Source organism: Bos javanicus, chromosome 1 (assembly GCF_032452875.1).
Source record: "Bos javanicus breed banteng chromosome 1, ARS-OSU_banteng_1.0, whole genome shotgun sequence".
NCBI classification, from domain to species: Eukaryota; Metazoa; Chordata; class Mammalia; order Artiodactyla; family Bovidae; genus Bos; species Bos javanicus.
The window spans coordinates 10,196,458-10,221,190 of NC_083868.1; the positions used below are offsets into that span (position 1 = coordinate 10,196,458).

Below are 24,733 nucleotides of genomic sequence, written 5' to 3' on the forward strand. Positions count from 1 at the left end.
TATCTACTTTTAAAGTTTTTCCTTCAAATCCTTTTTTTAAGCTACTATATTTCTTTAAATGGCTTGATATCACTCTGTATCTTTGAATGTCAATTGAGTAGAGCCTCCTAAGCACCTGAGTATTTTAAGGCAGAATTTCTTTTGCAGTAGTGAACCAGTTGCTGCTGCTGCTGCTGCTAAGTCACTTCAGTCTTGTCGGACTCTGTGTGACCCCATAGACGGCAACCCACCAGGCTCCCCCGTCCTTGGGATTCTCCAGGCAAGAACACTGGAGTGGGTTGCCATTTCCTTCTCCAATGCATGAAAGTGAAAAGTGAAAGTGAAGTCGCTCAGTCATGTCCGACTCTTCGTGATCCCATGGACTGCAGCCTACCAGGCTCCTCTGCCCATGGGATTTTGCAGGCAAGAGTACTGGAGTGGGGTGCCATAAGCATTATTTGGTCAGTTGGTTGAACTGTATGAGGAGAAAGCTCTTTCTTCTCAAAAGTAAGCTGGGAAAGGCTATTCTGACCTTCTGGCCGCAATGCAAAACCAGCCCCTTCCAGAGCTGTATGCAGCAACCAGGCAGGAGTAGGTGCATCTTCCATCACCAGCTGCCCATTCCCACTCCAGAGCTCTGGGTCAGCCTCATCTGCAGAATTAAGCATCTTTCAATTCCAAGAATCCTCATACCATCTCCAACTCTGCAAGCACTGACATACACCTGTATTTTCTTTTATTAGAACTCAACATCTTGTATATCTGGATTTCCTCTAGGCTCCAACCATTCACACAGTTATTTAAATATTGTGCTCTTTGGCAGAATGTGGAGACCATGTAGACCCCTACTGGACCAAGAGATGAAGTTTCTCAAAAACCAGGGACTAAATGTTTGAATTTTAACTTAAGAGCAAGAGGAATCCACTGAATTTTAAACAGGTGAATGAATGTGATTAAATCTGTAGTTTAAGAAGAAATAATCTATTCAGTCTGTTCATATCCCTGGGGGCAGGAAGAGTGGATATAATGGAGACTATAAGAGCCTAGATTAGGGCAGAAATGGAGGCTTAAATACAAATACAGCTGAGTGGGGATTTAGGTGTACAGTCAGTGGTACCTGGTTGTAGACTGGTTATTGGGGCTGACGGAAAAGAAGACGTTGACCAGGTTTTTTGGTGAAACTGGTGGATGATTTAACTCTGCAATGATGCATAAAACACAGCGGGCCATATTTATTTTGGAGATGATGTATCCTTGCATGCTCTAATACCCATGTAGCAGTATATTTATAAATTCCTAGAGGACTGACTAAAGAGTGTGTGCATTTGAATTTTGATACATATGGCTACAGTGATCTGCTTTTCATCCCTCTGGGTCATCCCAGTGCGCCAGCCCCAGGCATCCTGTGTCGTGCATCAAACCTGGACTGGCGATTCGATTCTTATATAATATTATACATGTTTCAATGGCAGATTCATGTTGACGTATGGCAAAACCAATACAATATTGTAAAGTAATTAACCTCCAATTAAAATAAATAAATTTAAATTAAAAAAATAAAAATAAAACAGAGATAATCACAAAATAAAAAAGATTTTAAACATTATTAAATTCTGATAGAGTAATCATACAACTAGATAAATTATTTATGTTTACATAAATCATTGTTGTTGGTTTTTAGTTGCTAAGTCAAAAAAAAACTGATTTGGGGGTGGAGGTTACCTAACACATGAAAAATGATGGCTTGCTGTCAGTTTGATTTTTACTTTTTAAAAAAATTTTTGAGAGTAAGAATGAACCTCTTCTAAATGTTTGGAAGACTAGAAGACAGTTATCCATTAATCTCCCTGCTCAATGTTCTATTGGTGGTTTTCTTTTCCTTATAATTTTTAAAGCTTTTCACCTAGTGAGGACATCAGGTCTCTGTGGCCTAAGCATTGCAAATATTTTTATCAGTTATCGACAGAATGTTTTGTTATCTACAGAATGTTTTAATTCTTATGTAATCAAATTGCTCAATTTTTTCTTCTGTGATTTCTGAGTTTTTAAATAATGTTTAGAAAATCTTTCTCTATTCCATAGTTATTTAAATGTCATCCTCTCATTCTTTTACCTAGTATTTTCATAATTGTATCTTTAAGCTTAAATATTTAATTCATATAGAACTGATTTTGATGAAAGGAGATAAGACTTCACACATTCCTACTCATGACCCTAAAACATTCACTGAATAGCCCATAATTTCCTCCTTTACTATTTTAAAATAATACTTTTTTTAAAGCCATGAATTAAATTTCTGCATGTATATCTCTATTTTTGAAATCTCCACTCTGATCCATTGAACCTATCTATTTTTGTGTTGATCGAAACTGTTTCAGTTATTGTGATGTTATATTTATTATCTTTTGAGGCTTATTCCATTCACCACTCTTGAGAAACCTATATGCAGGTCAGTAAGCAACAGTTAGAACTGGACATGGAACAACAGACTGGTGCCAAATAAGAAAAGGAGTTCGTCAAGGCTGTATATTGTCACCCTGCTTATTTAACTTATATGCAGAGTACATCATGAGAGACGCTGGGCTGGAAGAAGCACAAGCTGGAATCAAGATTGCCAGGAGAAATATCAATAACCTCAGATATGCAGATGACACCACCCTTATGGCAGAAAGTGAAGAGGAACTAAAAAGCCTCTTGATGAAAGTGAAAGAGGAGAGTGAGAAAGTTGGCTTAAAGCTCAACATTCAGAAAACGAAGATCATGGCATCCAGTCCCATCACTTCATGGGAAATATATGGGGAAAGAGTGGAAACAGTGTCAGACTTTATTTTGGGGGGGCTCCAAAATCACTGCAGATGGTGACTGCAGCCATGAAATTAAAAGACACTTACTCCTTGGAAGGAAAGTTATGACCAACCTAGATAGCAATATTGAAAAGCAGAGATATACTTTGCCATCAAAGGTTCGTCTAGCCAAGGCCATGGTTTTTCCAGTAGTCATGTATGGATGTGAGAGTTGGACTGTGAAGAAAGCTGAGCGTCGAAGAATTGATGCTTCTCAACTGTGGTGTTGGAGAAGACTCTTGAGAGTCCCTTGGACTGCAAGGAGATCCAACCAGTCCATTCTGAAGGAGATCAGTCCTGGGTGTTCACTGGAAGGACTGATGCTGAAGCTGAAACTCCAATACTTTGGCCACCTCATGTGAAGAGTTGACTCATTGGAAAAGACCCTGATGCTGGGAGGGATTGGGGGCAGGAGGAGAGGGGACGACAGAGGATGAAATGGTTGGATGGCATCACCGACTCTATGGATGTGAGTCTGAGTGAACTCCGGGAGTTGGTGATGGACAGGGAGGCCTGGCATGCTGCGGTTCATGGGGTCACAGAGTCGGACAGGACTGAGCGACTGAACTGAACTGAACTGAACTCTTTTTTTAACTGATAGTCTTACTTGGTTATTTTCTAAATAGACTATAATTAAACTGTTTTGAAAAAAAAATTTGATATTTATATTAAGTGAAAGTGAAAGTTGCTCAGTCCTGTCTGACTCCTTGGGATGCCCGACTCTTTGCGACCCCATGGTCTGCAGCTCACCAGGCTTCTGTGTCCATGAGATTTTCCAGTCAAGGATACTAGAGTGGGTTGCCATTTCCTTCTCCAACGGACTATATAGTCCATGGAATTTTCCAGGCCAGAATACTGGAGTGGGTAGCCAGTTTCCTTCTCCAGGGGATCTTCCCAACCCAGGGATCTGATCCAGATCTCCCACATTGTAAGCAGATTCTTTACCAGCTGAACCGCCAGTTTAATTTCCAGATTTATAGATTAATTTGGGAGGAAATTCTTACCTTTATTATGTTTAATTTTCTTAGTCAAAAGAATCTCTATTCACTTATTTGTGTCTTCTCCTTTGTGTATAAAATTGATAACTTTCTGATTTTTATTTGCATGAGAAAAAACTATTGATTGTTTAGTCACCTCTAGTTAAGAGCTTTATAGGTGACTGTCTTTGACTTTCCACATATAAAAGCATATCATTTGCAAATGATAATTTTCCTTCCAATTTTTATGATTTTTTCCCTCTTTGTCTTATCTAATTGCATAGGCCAGTAACTCCAGAACAGTATCAAATAACAGTGATGACAGTATGCAATCTTGTTTTGTTTTCTCTGACTTTACTGGAAATGTTTTAGGTGTTTAACAAATAAGAAAAGTTTTACCAGCTTTCGGCAGAAAAAAACCATACACTGTTTCTGTATTTTCCAGTTCTCCTAAGGTTTTTTCCTCGTTGGCTTTCGTCTAACATCTTCAAAGTTGGAAACTCCCTCCATTTGTGTAAAGATAAATTACAAAGTATTGGGAGCATCCATTACTCCAAAGGAAAAACTGTGGAGTGCGGACAGTCAGAACAAAAGGTTAGGAAAAGTTCCTTTAGGACAGGGCCAAGCTCTGAGAGTCACTTTATAGAAGGAAGAACTGGAGCGTGGGGAGGAGTCGGGGCCACCCCCGCCCCCAGCCTCGCGTAGGTGCCACCCGCGGAGATGAAATGTGAGCCCGGGTGGCCGAGGACGCTGGATCTGCTGCTCAGCCTGCCGCCAGACCGCCCCGGGGACAGACAAAGAGACCTCGGCCACAACGCAGCCCCGCGCGGCCGCCCGGGCTCCCCACGAAAGCTCCCAGCGCGATGGCCTGGTCACCGCGCCACCCCGCTTTCCAGAGCGCTACCCGCTCCATCTGATCGCCCTCCGGCGCCCCCATCCTCTCCCGGTGCTGGGGTCGCCTTTGGCTCCCAGCTTTCTCTACAGACCGGTTCTGCTTGTCCTTCTGTCCTGGCGCGCCACCTCCGGCCACCGGTTTGGATGGACGCGCGGAGGGTGCCCGGGTGTCCAGGGGTCTTGCTTCCGAAGTTGGTCCTACTCTTTGTCTGCGCAGGTCGGTGACCTAGGGCTGCGGGAGCGGGGGGACTAGGGCTCCGGGCGGCGCTGGGGTCACTGTCCGGGCAGCGCGGGTTGAGCGGGGCGCGGTGGGAGGTCAGAGGCCGGGTGGTCCCCGCCGGCAGGGGAGAACCCCGCGCGCGCCCGCCCGGGGCTCGACCTCCACGCGGTTCTGTTTTGTCCCTTTCCTTCCACGTGTCCTGTTCGCTCTCTCTCTCTCTCTTTTCCTTTCTCTCCGTGGAACAGATATTTATAACCCCAACCCCACATTTAAGGGATTTTCTTTTTATTTTCTGGATAGGGTGAGAGTGGAGACTGAGCAGTGGAAGGAAAGCTTTTTTTTTTCTTTAAGCACCTGAAGTTCAGAGATATCACTAAGATTTTCAGATAAACTGGCGACTTTTCAGTAAAGGCTACCGCTACCTTATTCCACCTTCACATGCTGAATATTCCAGGTTTTTCTTTTCAGAAACCAACCCCAAAAAAGCCATAGACTGGTGTTTTCATTCTTTAGAAGATGATTCTCACGTGTGGTGAACAGGGCAACTGGAAGCTTTGAGTTGAAATATACAGTTTTCAAGAGGCATATTTGTTTTTGTTGAGCTTGTTAAGCCCTTGTTTATAGATGAAGAGTATCTCATTTCCCTCATCCTAATTTTTCTTGGCTAGAATTGCTAGCTAATATTCGATGTAGCGAAGCGGTTTTCTTGTTTTGTGACTGATGTGAAGCCCAAAATGGTCTTTCCTTAGTTATTCAAGTATAAAGTTAATTGCACATGCAGTTTTCCATCTGCTTCATATTTTTAAAAAACAGGATAAAAGCAGAGTTTTTGTAAAATTTTTCATGTCTCTGACTTCCTGTAATAAAAGCCACAGGCTTACCTATGACCTTGCAATACTAAATTTATATATAGTACTGTGATTTACCTTTTGATATTTGCAAAAATAATGGCACCTGAAATGAAGATGGTCTTCACTATTCCTACCTGAACATCAACAGAATTGAATTTCTCATTCCACCTTGGGAGAAATGAGTCACAATGATAACTCCTATATAAATTTACAGTCTATTTTTAAAAATGTAAATTAGTGGCCGTCTGTGAGTTGTTTCAAAGATATTTTATTGTAGGGAAAATGCTGACCTTCGAATACAAAATGCATAAAATAGGGAAAGTACTTTCTATTTAATGAGAGTCCACGTCGTAATGTGTTTCCAGCACTTACTTCTTTTACTTAAGTCCTATAAAGTTTGCAGAATTTGAGAGTCTAACAGAATCAATTGCATTAATATCCATTTTATATTCAAATCTTTTCACTAAGTGATTCGGAGCGATGACAATTCACTTCCACTGTTTACCAAAAGAAAACAAGAATGAGAAAATAGAATATAGCAAGTGAAATTTTAATACCTTCACTCATCTTCAACCACATCATTGAATGACTTTTTCTTGTTCTTTTGTCTATTTTATTCTCTTTGGTGAGGTGAAGCTTCTGATTTTCCTTCCCTTCTTCCTGTTCCCCCAATGTTAACTGTACACCACCCCCGCCAACCCCCAGGATTCAGGGAACCCAAGCAGCTGGCCAGCAGGGAGCTTGATCAGTGTAGAAGTTTTTACTCCATTCATTCCTTCTCCATCTGCATCCCTCCTCAGTACATTACAAAGTCATAACTCACCAGTGCTAGGTCAGCTTATCACCTTTGATACATGATTAGCTAATGCATTTCTGATATTAATTCCTGAGCTCTTTATTTCAGAGGCTTCTTTATGCTTGCAGCATTTACTCAACTACTGTTTATTGAGTGAGGTATGCTGAGTGATGCCTAGGACAGAAGTCATACTTTGAGTCTTGTCTGGAAGATAAACTGTGCCCATTACTCGACGTTATAAAAAGCTGTATTATGGAAGAGAGACAACAGTGTACTTTAGGTATTCAAAGGAGGAGACTTTACTGCTGACTTAGGAGTATATGCTCCATAAAAATGATGTCTGTTTCATTTAGCATAATATTCTCAGAGACTAACAAAATGCCTGGCCCATAAGAGGAGCGCAATAAATATTTGCTCAGAGAATTTGAATTGAGGAGGGTTTTTAGGACCTAAACCTTTGAAGTATAGGGAAGCCTTGGACATAAGAAGATGAAGTAGGATAATGTGTAAACAAAGGCAGAAATCATGAGAAGTGTAAAAACAGACAATATAGTTGGGTTGGAACTAAGAGATAAGGCTGGAAGTGAGGATGGGGATGAGATGAGGGAACACTACAGAAACAGAATTAATCCAGAAGTGAAGTGAAGTCGCTCAGACGTGTCCGACTCTGGGACCCCATGGACGGTAACCTACCAGGCTCCTCTGTCCATGGCATTTTCCAGGCAAGAATACTGGAATGGGTTGCTATTTCCTTCTCCAGGAGATCTTCCCGACCCAGGGATTGAACCAATGTCTCCTGTATTGTAGGCAGACACTTTACCGTCTGAGCCACCAGGGAAGTCCGGAATTAATCCAGACACCCTGTTAAATGGATTGCCAGCTTTAACGGGACAAAAACTTGTCGATGCACTGTGTGTGTGTGTGTGTGTGTGTGTGTGTGTGTGTGTGCGTGTGCGTGCATGCGCACACATACTCAGTTATGTCCACCTCTTTGCGACTCCATGGACTGTAGCCCACCAGTCTCCACTGTCCAAAGAGTTTTCTAGATAAGAAAACTGGAATGGGTTGCCATTTCCTTCTCCAGGGGATTTTCCCAACCCAGGAATCAGACCCATGTCTCTTAAGTCTCTGACACTGGCACACAGATTCTTTACTGCTGAGCCACCTGGGAAGCAGTCCATAACCTGAATTATTTTCCCCAAAGAAAATATATTAATACAAGATCCATTTGTTAGCGAAATAAAAGCAAGGTTTCTATACCTGAAGCATTGTGTTTGACTTTGGAGTCACTTTTGGAAAGAAATCCAACGGAGTGTTTATATTATTATCTAACTCCCACTGCAGGCTACAAAGACAGGATTTGGCCAAGGTTTTAACCTTCCTGGCCTGTGCCAGTGATTTCTGTCCCCTCCCTTTCCTTCCTTTCTGATCCTTAGCTGTGGATTACAAGAGCCAATTCTGAGCAAGTGCTTGGAGCCAGATGCTTTCCTGTTCTACACATTCCTTGAGAAGGGAGTGGGGAGGCTTCTTCCAGATCCTGCCTTAAAGTCACTGAAGAAAATTGGAGCTGGCTAATTTTCAGGAATATTAACTTGAGTATCAGTAGTAATATTATTTATCTTCTGAGGGCCATTGGGATGTTCCATGCTTTCGCAAGTGAGAAGTTATCTCCGTATTGTCCAAACTGTGATATTTATAGGAGTATTTTCAAATGAACCGGAGAAAGCAACTAACCTCTCAAGAGAAGTTTGAGGTGTGATTGACATCCACATTTGGAAATGTTGTGATAGTGAGTGTATTTGTCATGCTAGTAAAACTTCCCTTTTTAGTTATTTTAGATCCCTGGGTCAGGAGGATCCCCTGGAGAAGGAAATGGCATCCCCCTCCAGTATTCTTGCCTGGAGAATTCCATGGACAGGGGAGCCTGGCGGGCTACAGTCCATGGGGTCGCAAAGAGTCAGACACAACTGAGCGATTAACACACACTTTCAGTTGTTTAATTCTGGGAAGCAGACAAAAGTGCTGGAAAATGCCATAAAGATAATAAACAGTGTGTGACAGGATCTAGATATTTGCTGCAGGTATAATCCGGCTTCTTGGCGACAAGACTTGGGGTTTGGTTTCCTGAAACGTTGGTTCAAAATATTTTGATAACACTGTGACCTTATAATAATAGTAATTGAATCTTTGATAATCTTGGAGAGCTTAATAAGATGTCACTGTCTTGGGTGTTGTTCAAAAAGGATCCCGTGAAGCTACTGAAACATTACTTGTCGTGCTCCACCAGAGTAAGGCGGGGTGTCAGCTCTCCCACTATCTGAATGGCTTTTAAGTGCACAAAGCAGAACATCCCAGCTAAGTGCTTGAGATAACTGAGCAGTCTAAATATTTGAATTAAACAGTACTAAAAATGAGAGCTATGGAAATTCCCTGGGAAAATGGTAAAATAAATTGCAAAAAGCATACACAGAATATTAATGCAAAAAGCATTAATGTCAATAAATCATTAAATCACGTTTCTGTCTTCAGAATTTTAAAGTGGATTTAAGTAGAGTTACTGAATCTTACAAAAGTAATTATTTTCCCTTTTCATGCCTTCTTACCACATCCTTGAAGAAAACATTAACATTTTTTCATTTATGAAGTAGAAATAAAATTGAGGGAAAGAAAACATGAACTTTTCACTTGTTCCACAAAGGTCATGCATTATTGATAGAGGTGAATGAACTTTGCTAGTTTTGTGATCACATCAATTTGTAAAGAATTATTTTGTCAGGGAGGTGATTTAAAAGCCAAATCTATATTTTCCTCTCTAGACAAATCAATTACATGGACTTGCAGGCATAAATATAACATTTACACTTTTATATTATGACTTTGACAGGAAAACAAAAGTCTTGTATAATTTTGATAAGAATTATTGCCTTCAGAGATTGAGTTGGAAATGACCTATTTTGTGATTCTTCAATGTGTAACTCAAATTATCAGACTATATGTACACGTTTTCTTACATGTACCTGAAACTCACATATCCATTATAATTTATACCACTGATTATAACTGATTGTAACTAAAAGATGGGGCTTCCCAGGTGGTGCTAGTGGTCAAAAACCCACTTGCCAATGCAGGAGACATAAGAGACTCAGTTTTGATCCCTTGGTCGGGAAATCCCCTGGAGAAGGAAATGGCAACCCACTCCAGTATTCTTGGCTGGAGAATCCCATGGGCAGAAAAGCCTGGTGGGCTACAGTCCATGGAGTTGCAAAGAGTTGGACATGACTGAAGTGACTTAGCACACACATAACTAAAAGATAGCCTTCACTTGTTAAACATAAATCATTTAGATGAAATAAAGAATTTTTTTGACAGGTAGGGTAACTTTTATTCAACATTTGGTATATTTTTCCTTGCCAAAAACATGGAAAAAAGAATAATTTGGTTTTGTCAGCTCTGGTATGTCTTTTTTAATCAGAAAATACTTTCTCCCTTCACATAGTGCTGTTTCATATCTTATTGATTCTTAAATCTGACATTAAATAAACTCTTAATTATTCACCCATTAATTATCTATAGGAACTTTTTCCCACAGCTGACTCCAAATGGATTGACAGGATGCGCAGACTCGTATGTGTTACCTTATGTATGCACGCTGTAGTTATGAAGACAAAAATGGTAGAGAAAAGCCTATAATGCAGTCATGAAAAACATTCATTATTTTAAAATGATTTCCAGTTGTTATTATTCATGTCAACACTTTCCGTCAAATATATTTAGGATTAACACTCTGAAGTCAAAAGACTTTATCATTTAAAATTTATCATAAGAACTCTGTTGACAAATTGAATGTCTGATTGTTTGGATCACTCATTCCTCCCTTCTTTGTCTCTTTCAACTCACTCTGACTACCCATTATGGTGCTTGATGCAGGAGGTTCCAAGAATGGTCTTTGCCTTTTCTAGATTTATGTTTGATAAAGAGTAAGAGAGCTTCCCAGGTGACTCCGTGGTAAAAAAATCTACCCACCAGTACAGGAGACTTAGGTTCGATCCCTGAGTCAGGAAGATCCTCTGGAGAAGGAAATGGCAACCTCCTCCAGTATTCTTGCCTGGGGAATCCCATGGACAGAGGAGCCTGGCAGGCTATAGTCCATGGGGTCACAAAAGACTCAGACATGACTTAGCAACTACAGAACAACAAGGAAGCAAGACTAGTTTAAATGTTTACAAATGTTTTAGAATTCTGAGCACTTTGAAAATCTAAAAGCACTAAAGAGTGGTCATTGATCAATTAAGATGTAAAATAATTTTTTTGTAAAGCTGCGATTTTAGAATAGTAACTATGTGGATGTGGTTTTTATTTTGTAGAGGATTGCCTTGCTCAGTGTGGCAAAGACTGCAAATCTTACTGCTGTGATGGAACCACACCTTACTGTTGCTCCTACTATGCCTATATTGGGAATATTCTTTCGTGAGTATTAATCACATTTGGCAATATTGGTACTCTTTCCTTTGCCCAGTTATGTTTTGAAAAAGTGCTAAGTTATCTTTTGAATAGAAGATTTTTAAGATTGGCTGTTGATATAAAATCCTTACTGGAGATTCTAAACACTCATGACAGTCTAATGTGTCATATTTTTTTCACTAAATGTGTAAATTAATATACAACATAAATTGCTTTTATTAGAAGTTTAAAAGATATTCTTTTATTGCTTAGTTTGTATCTATGATAATAGTAATAATAATGTCCTAAGTAGATCATATTCATAGTATCAATCCATTTTTTAACATTGTAAATGATATATTTTTGTCTGCTTTGTTAAAAGATTAAAGTTTGTCATTTAATGATAGCCAGTTTATTTTGCCACCCATGTATTTGTCAGACTCATCCAGTAGATACCAGGGGAAAGAAACTTTATAAATAAAAAACAATTGAGACATGAAAGGTCAGTTTTTACCTAAGCAACTTCAGGCAACAAGATTAGAGCCTAAGAAAAGCTAGGTGGCAACAATGTAACCTGATAACCAACTACAAAATCAGTGAAACATAACACAGAGAATATGTTAAGCATTTGTCTATAACTAATTAATTTATTTTAGAAATGCTTCTGGGCAAGGGAAATGGACAAGCAGAAGCTGCCTGCAGGGTTATATGTCTGAGAACTGTGCAACTCTGTCCTTCTACACACACCTTCAAGTTGAGAAATAGAAGTCAGAGAATTAAGAACATATGAATTTCACCCATGGGTGACCATCACTCAAGGCTTTCAGGAGTCTGCTTCTGTCCTCTTTACTTTGTATTTTTCAAGTGACAATCAGGATGATTTGAAAACTGTTCTGTTGTGACTTAGTCTGTGTTCTATGAAGACTTAAGTAGAGCCAGGAAAGATTCCTCACCGAGTGATACATGCCTGTCCATTTTAGGCAGCTGTCCAGTGAGAAGGTCTGTAAATCATCCTCTGTTTCCTGAGAACAGAAAACCTGGCGTAGCATACACTTTCTAGACACAAAGTGGGGTTGATCTTAGAGGTTATGTCTCGCTGAATAAGGCCAGAAAGAATGAATCAGAGTTCAGGATATTTTTGAAGATTGTCATGGAGATGGAAGAAATGTCAGGTTGTCATAAATACTGATGAATAGAATCTAAACATTCTTTGAGATACGTATAAATTCTAAATAAAATGTTTGAATTTTTCCTCATTGAAGACTTGGTAGAAAAACGTTAAGTCCCCTTACATTTAGAGAAAGGTAAGAATCAGTTCAGAATACCTTAAGTAAAAAGACAAATAATGATGTTTCGCATTTGTATATCATTTCGTGCTTTTTAAGTAAATTAAAGTTCTTGATTACTAAATTCAAATTTTATTTTTGGGTGGTCTTCACAGTCCAGAGGCTGCTTGTTCCAGGCAGATGTGTGAGTGGGCCTCATAGGTGGTATAGGTTGGAGCAGCCTGGGGTCAGATTGCCTCTGTGACTCTTTGGTCCTCTGGCACCTGTTCCAGGTCTCTGCCCACTAACTGCATCATAGCATGCACTGTACTACCGTTTCTCACCTCGTAGATACCTCCACCCTGATCAATACATATAGAAGACATGAATACTTATTAATCAAAGTACTTAAATATTTTTAAATTTACCATTGGGCTTTACATGCTTTATATCTACCATCAGATTGTTCTCTCTCTCTTTTTTTTAATGGTACCTGTCCTTTGAACTAATTTCATCACTTGGTAAAGAATTCATTGAGTTATATATTTATCTAGGTTTTTAGGGCCATGTACTTGTTATGTTTGAAAAACAGAATTGTGTTCTGTGGATAGCGGAAATAAACACAGATGGCATAATATTTCAGGCAGTTAAACTGAATTTTCTCTTCAAAATAGAAGCCACCAAGTAATTCCCTTGCTAAACAATTCTTAGAGAAAAAAAGAGCTTTAAAGTGTTTTCCCCACTGGATAAAGAATACATTTTCAGGATTTCCAGTTATTGTTTAAGATTTGAAAAGAGTTAACTCCACCCAAAGCTTTCCTTTTTTTTTTTTTTAATTAAGGTGGGGGGAATAGAAAAAGAGCAAATAATTCCGAGAATGCTTACAGAAGTTCTTTCATGCGCATGTTTTCAAATATTACTATTTTGGAACTCATAAACTCTGCTTCCTCTCTTGCAAACATCTAGGCACACTCTTAGTAAAATCAGTTTTTTCATCCTAACAAAAAATTTAATCTTCGTGGTCATCAGTAAGGTAATAGGGAAGAAAGCAGTAAACATACTGGAATGTTATATATCCTAAATGAATAATTTTATAAATTGGTTTTAATTTGGTTTCTAGTCTTATTTATTTTTAAAATAGAAAATGTCTTGGCTTAGCTTAAAATGAGCTAAAGAGAATATAAACTACAATTTGGGCCATTGAAGACTGTGTATAAATTGGTAAGGTAAGGCACACTTGATCCTTCTTGCTGAGTCCTCTCTCCAAAATAATCAGAGTAGAAATATTTAGCCCTTAATTCTGCTTATTTCAGCTACCCTTTCTAAACTTTTTAAAATTAACCATTAAGAATTGTTTTCAAATACATCCCAAAAGCTAGCATTCAATTTACCTTTTAGTTTGAAAGTATTATTTGACTTAGATCTCTCCCTTTTACATATTTTATATTCTAAATGAGTTAATTTTGACAAATAAATTCAGATCTACCCCCTTTTTCAGTTAGAAAATTTTAAATTCATATCTTGTGAGAACAATTTAAAAATTAAACTTTAAAAATACTTTTAACAATCAAAATATAATTGATATGTAACATTATATTGATTTCAGACATACAACATAATGATTTAATATTTGTATATACTGCAAAATGATCACTACAATAAGTCTATTTGACATAAATCTATTTAAAATGTCATGCCTGCTTTTGCTCATTATGGTCACAGATATTCACTTCCATATAGAAAAGTAACAATATTAGTTTTTAGAATTTAAGGATAATTTTTGCAAAAGTCAACATATACTGTAAATCAATTATTTACAGATATATATTGCATGTCTGTTACCATAGCAGCATAGGATCCAAAGATGAATAAATGATGTTCCCTGACCTTTATGATCTCTCAATCTAATAAGAGAAAAAGATGTACACAAATAATTCTAATTCAGTGAATTAACTTATGAAGTGTTATTGAAGGGCCGAGAAGAGAGAAAGCAATTAAGTGTGTGTATGTGTGTGTGTGTCTAGAAAGAGATGTTTAGAAAAAGCCTCATAAATGTGAAATTTGAACAGTTTTAAAGAAAGTAGATTTTTACATAAGTTAACAGTGAAGAAAAGGAAGTGTATTCCAGACAGAGTCTCTGCTATAAATGCAGAGATTTAATAAAGGAAATGGTCAGTTTGGGAAAACCCATGTTGATCAGTGTTGCTAGAAAAGGAAGGTTAAACTTTAGGTAAGACAAAAGGTAGATACTTACTTTTATAGACTTTTATTGGTAGATTACATAATCTTATTGGTCATGTTTAACAAAACTAAAATAAAATAATTCGGTGTTTTTCTGGAAATAAGATAGCTGGTTTCATGTAGAAAGGACACATTCTTAGATCCCACTAAGTGAAACTGTTAGTTGCTCAGTTGTGTCTGACTCTTTGTGACCCCATGGACTGCAGCCCACAGGGCTCCTCTGTCCACAGAGTTTTCCAGGCAAGAATACCAAAGTGGGTTGCCATTGCCTTCTCCAGGGGATCTTCATGACCCAGGGATTGAACTGGGTTTCCAGCATCACAGGCAAATTCTTTACCATATGAGCCACAGGGAAGCCCCTTAGATATCACTAACATGAGGGACAAAGGTGAGAAGCCACCAAATGAAGATTATTATTTATTCCATAGAGAACAAACTTAGAATGAACACTTTGAGATATTACACTTTTTAGTACCATTTATGATAGAAAGTATGACTTGGGAACTATTGGTCCATTTTTTACATTTTTAAAAAATTTATTTACTTTTTATTGAAGGATGCTTTACAGAATTTTGTTGTTTCATGTCAGACCTCAACATGAATCAGCCATAGGTATATAGATATCCCCTCCCTTTTGAACCTCCCTCCCGAATCCCTCCCCAACCCCATCCCTCTAGGTTGATACAGAGCCCCTGTTTGAGTTTCCTGAGCCATACAGCAAATTCCCATTGGCTACCTGTTTTACATATGGTAATGTAAGTTTCCGTGTTACTCTTTCCACACATCTCACCCTCTCCTCCCCTCTCCCCATCCATAAGTCTGTTCTCTATGTCTGTTTCTCCACTGTTGCCCTGCAAATAAATTCTTCAGTACCATTTTTCTATATTCTGTATATGTGGGTTATAATATGTTTATCTTTCTCTTTCTAATTTACTTCACTCTATATAATAAGTTCTGGGTTCATCCACCTCATTAGAACTGACTCAAATGTGTTCTTTTTTATGGCTGAGTAATATTCCATTGTGTATATGTACCACAACTTCTTCATCCTTTCCTCTGTTGATGGACATCTAGGTTGCTTCCATGTTCCAGCTATTGTAAATAGTACTGCAATGAACAATGGGATACATGTGTCTCTTTCAATTTTGGTTTCCTCACAGGATATGCATAGGAGTCAGATTGCTGGGTCATATGGTGGTTTTATTCCTAGTTTTTTAAGGAATTGCCATTTCAGCCATGAAATTAAAAGATGCTTACTCCTTGGAAGAAAAGTTATGACCAACCTAGATAGTATATTCAAAAGCAGAGACATTACTTTGCCAACAAAGGTCCGTCTAGTCAAGGCTATGGTTTTTCCAGTGGTCATGTATGGATGTGAGAGTTGGACTGTGAAGAAAGCTGAGCGCCGAAGAATTGATGCTTTTGAACTGTGGTGTTGGAGAAGACTCTTGAGTGTCCCTTGGACTGCAAAGAGATCCAACCAGTCTATTCTGAAGGAGATCAGCCCTGGGTGTTCTTTGGAAGGAATCATGCTAAAGCTGAAACTCCAATACTTTGGCCACCTCAAGCGAAGAGTTGACTCATTGGAAAAGACTCTGATGCTGGGAGGGATTGGGGGCAGGGGGAAAAGGGGACGACAGAGGATGAGATGGCTGGATGGCATCACCGACTCGATGGACATGAGTTTGCATGATCTCCGGGAGTTGGTGATGGACAGGGAGGCCTGGTATGCTGCGATTCATGGGGTCGCAAAGAGTTGGACATGACTGAGCGACTGAACTGAACTGAACTGATAACCATCTTCCATAGTGGCTGTGTCAATTTACATTCCCACAAACAGTGCAAAAGCATTCCTTTTTCTCCATAACCTCTCCAGCATGTATTGTTTGTAGAGTTTTTGATGATGGCCTTTCTGACCACTGTGAGGTGATATCCCATTGTAGATTTGATTTACATTTCTCTGATAATGAGTGATGTTGAGCATCTTTTCATGTGTTTGTTAGCCATCTGTATGTCTTCTTTGGAGAAATGTCTGTTTAGGTCTTTTTCCCACTTTTTGATTGGGTTGTTTGTTTTTCTGGTATTCAGTTGTATGAGCTGCTTGTATATTTTGGAAATTAATCTTTTGTCAGTTGTTTCATTTGCTATTATTTTCTCCCATTCTGAGGATTGTCTTTTCACCTTGCTTATAGTGTCCTTTGCTGTGCAAAAGCCTTTAAGTTTAATCAGGTCCCACTTGTTTACTTTTGTTTTTATTTCCATTACTTTAGGAGGTAGGTCATAGAGGATCTTCTTTGATTTATGTCATTGAGTATTCTGCCTATGCTTTCCTCTAAGAGTTTTATAGTTTCCGGTCTTACATTTAGGTCTTTAATTCATTTTGAGTTTATCTTTGTGTATGGTGTTAGGAAGTGTTCTAATTTCATCCTTTTAGTGTAGCTGTCCAGTTTTCCCAGCACCATTTATTGAAGAGGCTGTCTTTGCCGCATTGTATATTCTTTCCTCCTTTGTCAAAAATAAGGTAACCTATAGGGGCATGGGTTTATTTCTGGGATTTCTATCTTGTTCCATTAGTCTTTATTTCTGTTTTTGTGCCAGTACGATACTGTTGATGACTGTAGCTTTGTAGCATAGTCTGAAGTCAGGAAGGTTGATTCTTCCAGTTCCATTCTTCTTTCTCAAGACTGCTTTGGCTATTCAGGGTCTTTTGTGTTTCCCATATGAATTGTGAGTTTTTTGTTCTGGTTCTGTGAAAAATGCCATTGGTAATTTGATAGGGATCGCAATGAATCTGTAGATTGCATTTGGTAGTATAGTCATTTTCACAATATTGATTCTCCCTACCCAGGAACATGGAGCATCTCTCCATCTGTTTATATCATATTTGATTTCTTTCATTAGTGTCTTATAATTTTCTATGTACAGTTCTTTTGCCTCCTTAGGTAAGTTTATTCCTAGATATTTAATTCTTTTTGTTGCAATGGTAAATGGGATTGATTCCTTAATTTCTCTTTCTGATTTTTCATTGTTAATACATAGAAATTCAAGTGATTTCTGTGTATTGATTTTGTATGCTGCAACTTTGCTAAATTCACTGATTAGCTCTAGTAACTTTCTGATACTATCTTTAGGGTTTTCTATGTACAGTATCATGTCATCTGCAAACAGTGAGAGCTTTACTTCTTTTCTAATCTGGATTTATTTTATTTCTTTTTTTTCTCTGATTGCAGTAGCTAGGACTTCCAGAACTATGTTGAATAATAGTGGTAAGAGTGGACATCCTTGTCTTGTTCCTGATCTTAGGGGGAATGCTTTCAGTTTTTCACCATTGAGAGTAATGTTTGCTGTAGGCCATGTCGAGGCAGATTCCTTTGATATCCATTTTAATCATAAATGGGTGCTGAATTTTGTCAAAGGCTTTTTCTGCATCTATTGAGATTATCATATGGTTTTTATCTTTCAATTTGTTAATATGGTGTATCACATTGATTTGTGTATATTGAAGAATTCTTGCATCCCTGGAATAAACCCAACTTGATCATGGTGTATGAGCCTTTTGATGTGTTGCTGAATTCTGTTTGCTAAAATTTTGTTGAGGATTTTTGCATCCATGTTCATCAGTGATGTTGGCCTATAGTTTTCTTTTTTGTGTGTTGTCTTTCTCTGGTTTTGGTATCAGGGTTACGGTGGCTTTATAGAATGAGTTTGAAAGTGTTCCTTCCTCTGCAATTTTTTGAAAGAGTTTTAGAAGGATAGGCATTAGCTCTTCTCTAAATGTTCGATAGAATTCTCCTGTGATGCCATCTGGTCCTGGGTTTTGTTTTTGGGGAGATTTTTGATCACAGCTTCAATTTCAGTGCTTGTAATTGGGTTGTTTATGATTTCTAGTTCTTCCTGGTTCAGTCTTGGAAGATTGAACTTTTCTAAGAATCTGTCCATTTCTTTCAGACTATCTATTTTATTGCCATATAGTTGTTCATAATAGTCTCCTATAATCCTTTGTATTTATGCATTGTCTATTATAACCTCTCCTTTTTCATTTCTGATTTTGGTGATTGGTTTCTTCTGTCTTTTTTCCTTGATGAGTCTGGCTAAATGTCAATTTTGTTTGTCTTCTCAAAGAACAAGCTTTTAGTTTTATTCATCTTTACTATTGTTTATTTCATTTCTTTTCCATTTATTTCTGCTCGGATCTTTATAATTTATTTCCTTCTAATAATTTTGTGGGCTTTTTTTTCCTTTTTCCTGTTGTTTTAGGTGTAAAGTTAGGTTGTCTATTCGATGTTTTTCTTGTTTCTTGATAAATGATTGTATTGCTACAAACTTCCCTCTTAGGAGTCCTTTTGCTGTATCCCATAGGCTCTGAGTTATTGTGTTTTCATTGTTATTTGTTTCTAGAATTTTTTTGATTTTTCTTTTGACTTCTTCAGTAACCTGTTGGTTATTTGGAAAGGTGTTGTTTAATCTCCATGTGTTTGTGTTTCTTACAGTTTTTTTTCTTGTAATTGCTATCTAGTCTCATAACATTGTGATCGGAGAAGACGCTTGAAACAATTGCAATTTTCTTAAATTTACTGAGGTTTGATTTGTGACCCAAGATGTGGTTTGTCCTGGAGAATGTTCCATGTGCACTCTAGAAGAAAGTGTATTATTCTTCATTTGGATGGAATGTCCTGAAGATATCAATGAGATCCATCTCATCTAATGTATCATTTAAGACCTGTGTTTCCGTATTAATTTTCTGTTTTGATGATCTGTCCATTGGTGTGAGTGGGATGTTAAAGTCTCCTACTATTACTGTGTTACTGTCAATTTCTCCTTTTATGTCTGTTAGTATTTGTCTCATGTATTGAGGTGCTCCTATGTTGGGTGTCTAGATATTTATAATGTTATGTCTTCCTCTTGGTAATCCGTTGATCTTTATGTATTGTGCTTCTTTATGTCTTGCAATCTTCTTTATTTTAAGATCTGTTTTGTCTGATACTAGGATTGCTACTACAGTTTTCTTTTGCTTCCTATTTGTATGGAATATATTTTCCCATCCTCTCAATTTCAGTCTATATGTGTCTTTAGGTCTGAAGTGGGTTTCTTGTAGACAACATATATATGGGTCTTCTTTTTGTATCCATTCAGCCAATCTGTGTCTTTTGGTTGGAGCATTTAATCCATTTACATTTAAAGTAATTATTGATATATATATATATATATATATAACTTCCCTTTGCCATTTTCTTAATTGTTTGGGGTTGATTTTGTAGATCCTTCTTCTCTTGTATTTCTTGACTATATAAGTCCCTTTAACATTTGTTGTAAAGCTGGTTTTGTGGTACTAAATTCTCTTAACTTTTGCTTGTCTGAAAAGCTTTTTATTTCTCCAACAATTTTGAATGAGATCCTTGCTGGGTACAGTAATCTTGGTTGTAGATTTTTCCCTTTCAGTACTTTAAATATATCCTGCCATTCCCTTCTGGCCTGCAGAGTTTCTGCTGAAAGATCAGCTGTTAAGCATATGGGATTTCCCTTGTATTTGTGTTTAGTCTTTGTTAGTTTGATTAGTATGTGTCTTGGTGTGTCTCTTCTTGGCTTTATCCTGAATGGGACTCTCTGTGCCTCTTGGACTTGATTGACTATTTCCTTTTCCATGTTGGGGAAAGTTTCAACTATAATCTCTTCAAAAATTTTCTCATACCCTTTCTTTTTCTCTTCTTTTTCTGGGACCCCTATAATTCAAATATTCGTGTGTTTGATATTGTCCCAGAGGTCTCTGAGACTGTCCTCAGTTCTTTTAATTCTTTTTACTTTATTCTGCTCTTCAGAAGTTATTTCTACTATTTTATCTTCCAGCCCACTGATTCATTCTTCTGCTTCAGATATTCTGCTACTGATTCCTTCTAGATTTTTAATCTCAGTAATTGTGTTGTTTGTCTCTGTATGTTTATTCTTTCATTCTTCTAAGTCATTGTTAGTTGATTCTTGCATTTTCTCCATTTTGTTTTCAAGGCTTTTGATCATCTTTACTATCATTATTCTGAATTCTGTTTTAAATAGTTTGCCTGTTTCCTCTTCATTTATTTGGACTTCTGTGTTTCTAGTTTGTTCCTTCATTTGTGTAATATTTCTCTGCTTTTTCTTTTTTTTTTTTTTTTTGACTTACTGTGTTTGAGGTCTCCCTTTCCCAGGCTTCAAGGAAGGTTGAATTCTTTCCTTGAAGAAGGTTGAATTCTTTCTTCCTTTTGGTTTCTGCCCTCATAAGGTTGGTCCAGTGGTTTGTGTAAGCTTTTTATAGGGTGAGATTTATGCTGAGTTTTGTTTGTTTGTTTGTTTTTCCTCTAATGGGCAAAGCCAAGTGAGGTGGTAATCCTGTCTGTTGATGATTGGGCTTGTATTTTTGTTTTGTTTGTTGTTTAGATGAGGCATCCTGCACAGGCTGCTACTGGTGGTTGGGTGATGCCAGGTCTTGTATTCAGGTGGTTTCCTTTGTGTGAGTTCTCACTATTTGATACTCTCTAGGGTTAGTTCTTTGGTAGTCTAGGGTCTTGGAGTCAGTGCTCCCACTCCAAAGGCTCGGGGCTTGATCTCCTGGACAGGAACGCTGGTCCACTGGAAAGTACATGGCTGGGAGCTGGAGTTTAGGGATTGTGGAGCAATCCCAGAGCAAGGACTGCTGTTGATGATTTTTGCATGGTTCTATATATTCTTTTCCACTGGTCAGGTACTCCTGTCCACTCTCAGCTGGTGTTCTGCATGCACTTCTGTACCTGAGGTGAATGCCTGATGTGTCCATGGAGAGAGATGTACTCCACATGCACCTACTGCTCCAACATCTTGTTCTCCCATTCCTACCTCCATTTGTGACATTTTTGATCAGGGAGTTAAGTACTTGACAGTTAGAAACCTCACTATGTTTCAAAATGAGAACTGGGCCAATTTTCAAAGTAAACAATTTCTCATCATACTTGACTCTCAAACATTTCATCCAGCCACTTTTCTCCATGGAAAATAAACATTCTGTGATGAATATGGAAAGCAGTGTTTCAATTTTGCTGCTGGTGAAATTGGACTGACATTTCCTGGAGGTAGAATCCAACATAAAGATGTGGTTTATTGAGTGTTACTTAAAATTAGTAGAATTTGAAGGATCAGAGGATGCAAGTGAGTAGCTAATTACTGTTAATAATGAGGCAGACTAAAAGCAGGACTGTATTGAAAATAAAGGAAAACTGCTATGTGAGTAAGAGGATAACTGTATGATATTGAACATAAACCAAATGACTGGGTTAGACAATGGGTTGGACATAGTGAACCAGGTGGTAGAAGATGGAGGAAGAACTAATAATGGAGATCTTGGTGGGATTCAGTTTCTTTTCTTCTCAATAAAATGTGAAAGATATATTGCCCCAAGTTTTGCAAAGACAGCTAATAAATATCAAAGCTGTGGTTTTAGAAAAGGCAGAGGAACCAGAGATCAAATTGCCAACATCCGCTGGATCATGGAAAAAGCAAGAGAGTTCTAGAAAAACATCTATTTCTGCTTTATTGACTATGCCAAAGCCTTTGACTGTGTGGATCACAATAAACTGTGGAAAATTCTGAAAGAGATGGGAATACCAGACCACCTGATCTGCCTCTTGAGAAATCTGTATGCAGGTCAGGAAGCAACAGTTAGAACTGGACATGGAACAACAGACTGGTTCCAAATAGGAAAAGGAGTATGTCAAGGCTGTATATTGTCACCCTGTTTATTTAACTTATATGCAGAGTACATCATGAGAAATGCTGGATTGGAAGAAACACAAGCTAGAATCAAGATTGTCGAGAGAAATATCAATAACCTCAGATATGCAGATGACAACACCCTTATGGCAGAAAGTGAAGAGGAACTCAAAAGCCTCTTGATGAAGGTGAAAGTGGAGAGTGAAAAAGTTGGCTTAAAGCTCAACATTCAGAAAACGAAGATCATGGCATCTGGTCCCATCACTTCATGGGAAATAGATGGGGAAAAAGTGGAAACAGTGTCAGACTTTATTTTTCTGGGCTCCAAAATCACTGCAGATGGTGACTGCAGCCATGAAATTAAAAGACGCTTACTCCTTGGAAGGAAGGTCATGACCAACCTAGATAGCATATTCAAAAGCAGAGACATTACTTTGCCAACAAAGGTTCGTCTAGTCAAGACTTTGGTTTTTCCTGTGGTCATGTATGGATGTGAGAGTTGGACCTTGAAGAAGGCTGAGCGCCGAAGAATTGATGCTTTTGAACTGTGGTGTTGGAGAAAACTCTTGAGAGTCCCTTGGACTGCAAGGAGATCCAACCAGTCCATTGTATACCTGTGGCGGATTCATTTTGATATTTGGCAAAACTAATACAATTATGTAAAGTTTAAAAATAAAATAAAATTAGAAAAAAAATTTTTAAAAATAAAATCAAATCAATCAATAAATAAATAAATAAAGGAAATCAGCCCTGGGATTTCTTTGGAAGGAATGATGCTAAAGCTGAAACTCCAGTACTTTGGCCACCTGATGCGAAGAGTTGACTCATTGGAAAAGACTCTGATGCTGGGAGGGATTGGGGGCAGGAGGAGAAGGGGACGACAGAGGATGAGATGGTGGGTGGCATCACCAACTCGATGGATGTGAGTCTGAGTGGACTTCGGGAGTTGGTGATGGACAGGGAGGCCTGGCATGCTGCAATTCATGGGGTCACAAAGAGTCAGACACGACTGAGCAATTGATCTGATCTGATCTGTGGTGTTATAGCCATGTTATGCATGAAAGCAAAACTGAGTTAAAAGATAGAGGTTTCACATTTCCAAATGGCATTTGAGGTCCTGTACTCATGGAGTAGCTGAGCATTCTGAATAAAACTTGAGGCTGTTCAAATAAGGACAGAAACATAATACAGCTTGAAACCCCTTTGTCATTGGCAAGAACATCATTTGAATTAAATGAATCAAAATGTTCTGAGCACTTAGATATGAAAGGAAAAAACCACCTATGAAAGGTACATACTGAGCAAATCAAAGTCCCTAGGAGTCTTGTTTTTGTTTTAATGATGATAGAAAGCTAAATAACTAATATAATGTTAAAATAAATATAAACTTGATTTTCATGTTAACAAGGTGACTTTTGGAAAGCACTTGAGGGTGGGGGCTGGTTGTCAGGGAAACCAACCCTATGATTAGGGAGGTGGAACTTTCATTCCCAAACCCTGAACCTGTGAGGAGGAAAGAGGGAATGGAGACTGAGCTCAGTATCATTGACCAGTGATTTAATCAATCATGCCTTTCTAATGAAACGTCCATGAAAATGCAAAAGAACAGGCTTTGGAGAGCTCCCAGGTCAGTGAACAAGTGGAGATTTGCAGAGAATGTCATGCTCAGAGAACTTTTTTTTTTTAGTTTAAGTAATTGAATTTTTTTTTTTTTAATGTAGTAACAAATTATGTTTGGCCTTCCCAGGTCACACAGAATCTGCCTGCCAATGCAGGAAAACCAGGTTCAATCTCTTGGTCATGAAGATCCCCCAGGGGAGGAAATGGCAACCCACTCCATCGTTCTTGCCTGGAAAATCCCTTGATTTTCTGATCAAGAGCCTGGCAAGCTACAGTCCACAGGATCTCAAAGAATCAGTCAAGACTGAGTACACACACAGAAAATAATGTTTGCTGTAAGAAGGTAGCCATTGTTTCTCAGAAGACCTGTGTTATATGTTTTACGTAAGCACATTTTATGTATTATTAAGAGCAAATATAAATATGTAGATATCTAAAACTTCTTTGAGTCAACTCTATTCAATCATAATTGCCTATGTAAATTAAGCTTCATTGTAAAAAACATTGTTTTTATGAAGGGCTACATGAAGTTTTTAGAACATGTTCCCAGCAATTTATTTTTATAATATGTACAGAGATATTCTGTCTTCTATACCAGGTATTAGAGGACATAGCTGTGAATCAAACACAGTTCCTGCTCCTGAATGGCTTATAAGCTACTGGAAAATGCATTTTTTACGTTTGTGCATGCTTACGTCTGACTCTTTGAGACCCCATGGACTGTAGTCCATCAGGCTCCTCTGTCCATAGGACTCTCCAGGCAGGAATACTGGAGTGGGTTGCCATTTCCTCCTCCAGGGGATCTTCGCGACCAATTGATCAAACTCCTGTCTCCTGAAGCTCCTGCACTGGCAGGCAGGTTCTTTATCTCTGAGCTACTGGGAAAGCCCAAGC

The 24,733-nt window shown here is 38.2% G+C and overlaps 1 protein-coding gene across 2 annotated transcripts in view; it reads left to right on the top strand.

Annotated features, from left to right (window-relative positions):
• The first annotated feature begins 4,349 nt into the window (after positions 1–4,349).
• CYYR1 (cysteine and tyrosine rich 1) overlaps positions 4,350–24,733 on the top strand; it is a 141,730-nt gene continuing 121,346 nt past the window's right edge. The window contains exons 1-2 of one of the 2 annotated variants that reach the window (XM_061423853.1): positions 4,350–4,910; positions 10,925–11,027. In XM_061423853.1, the coding sequence (XP_061279837.1) occupies positions 4,520–4,910; positions 10,925–11,027 (494 nt within the window). In that variant the 5' untranslated portion in view covers positions 4,350–4,519. The remainder of the gene's footprint in view (positions 4,911–10,924; positions 11,028–24,733) is intronic. The other variant, XM_061423768.1, reaches the window with a different exon arrangement.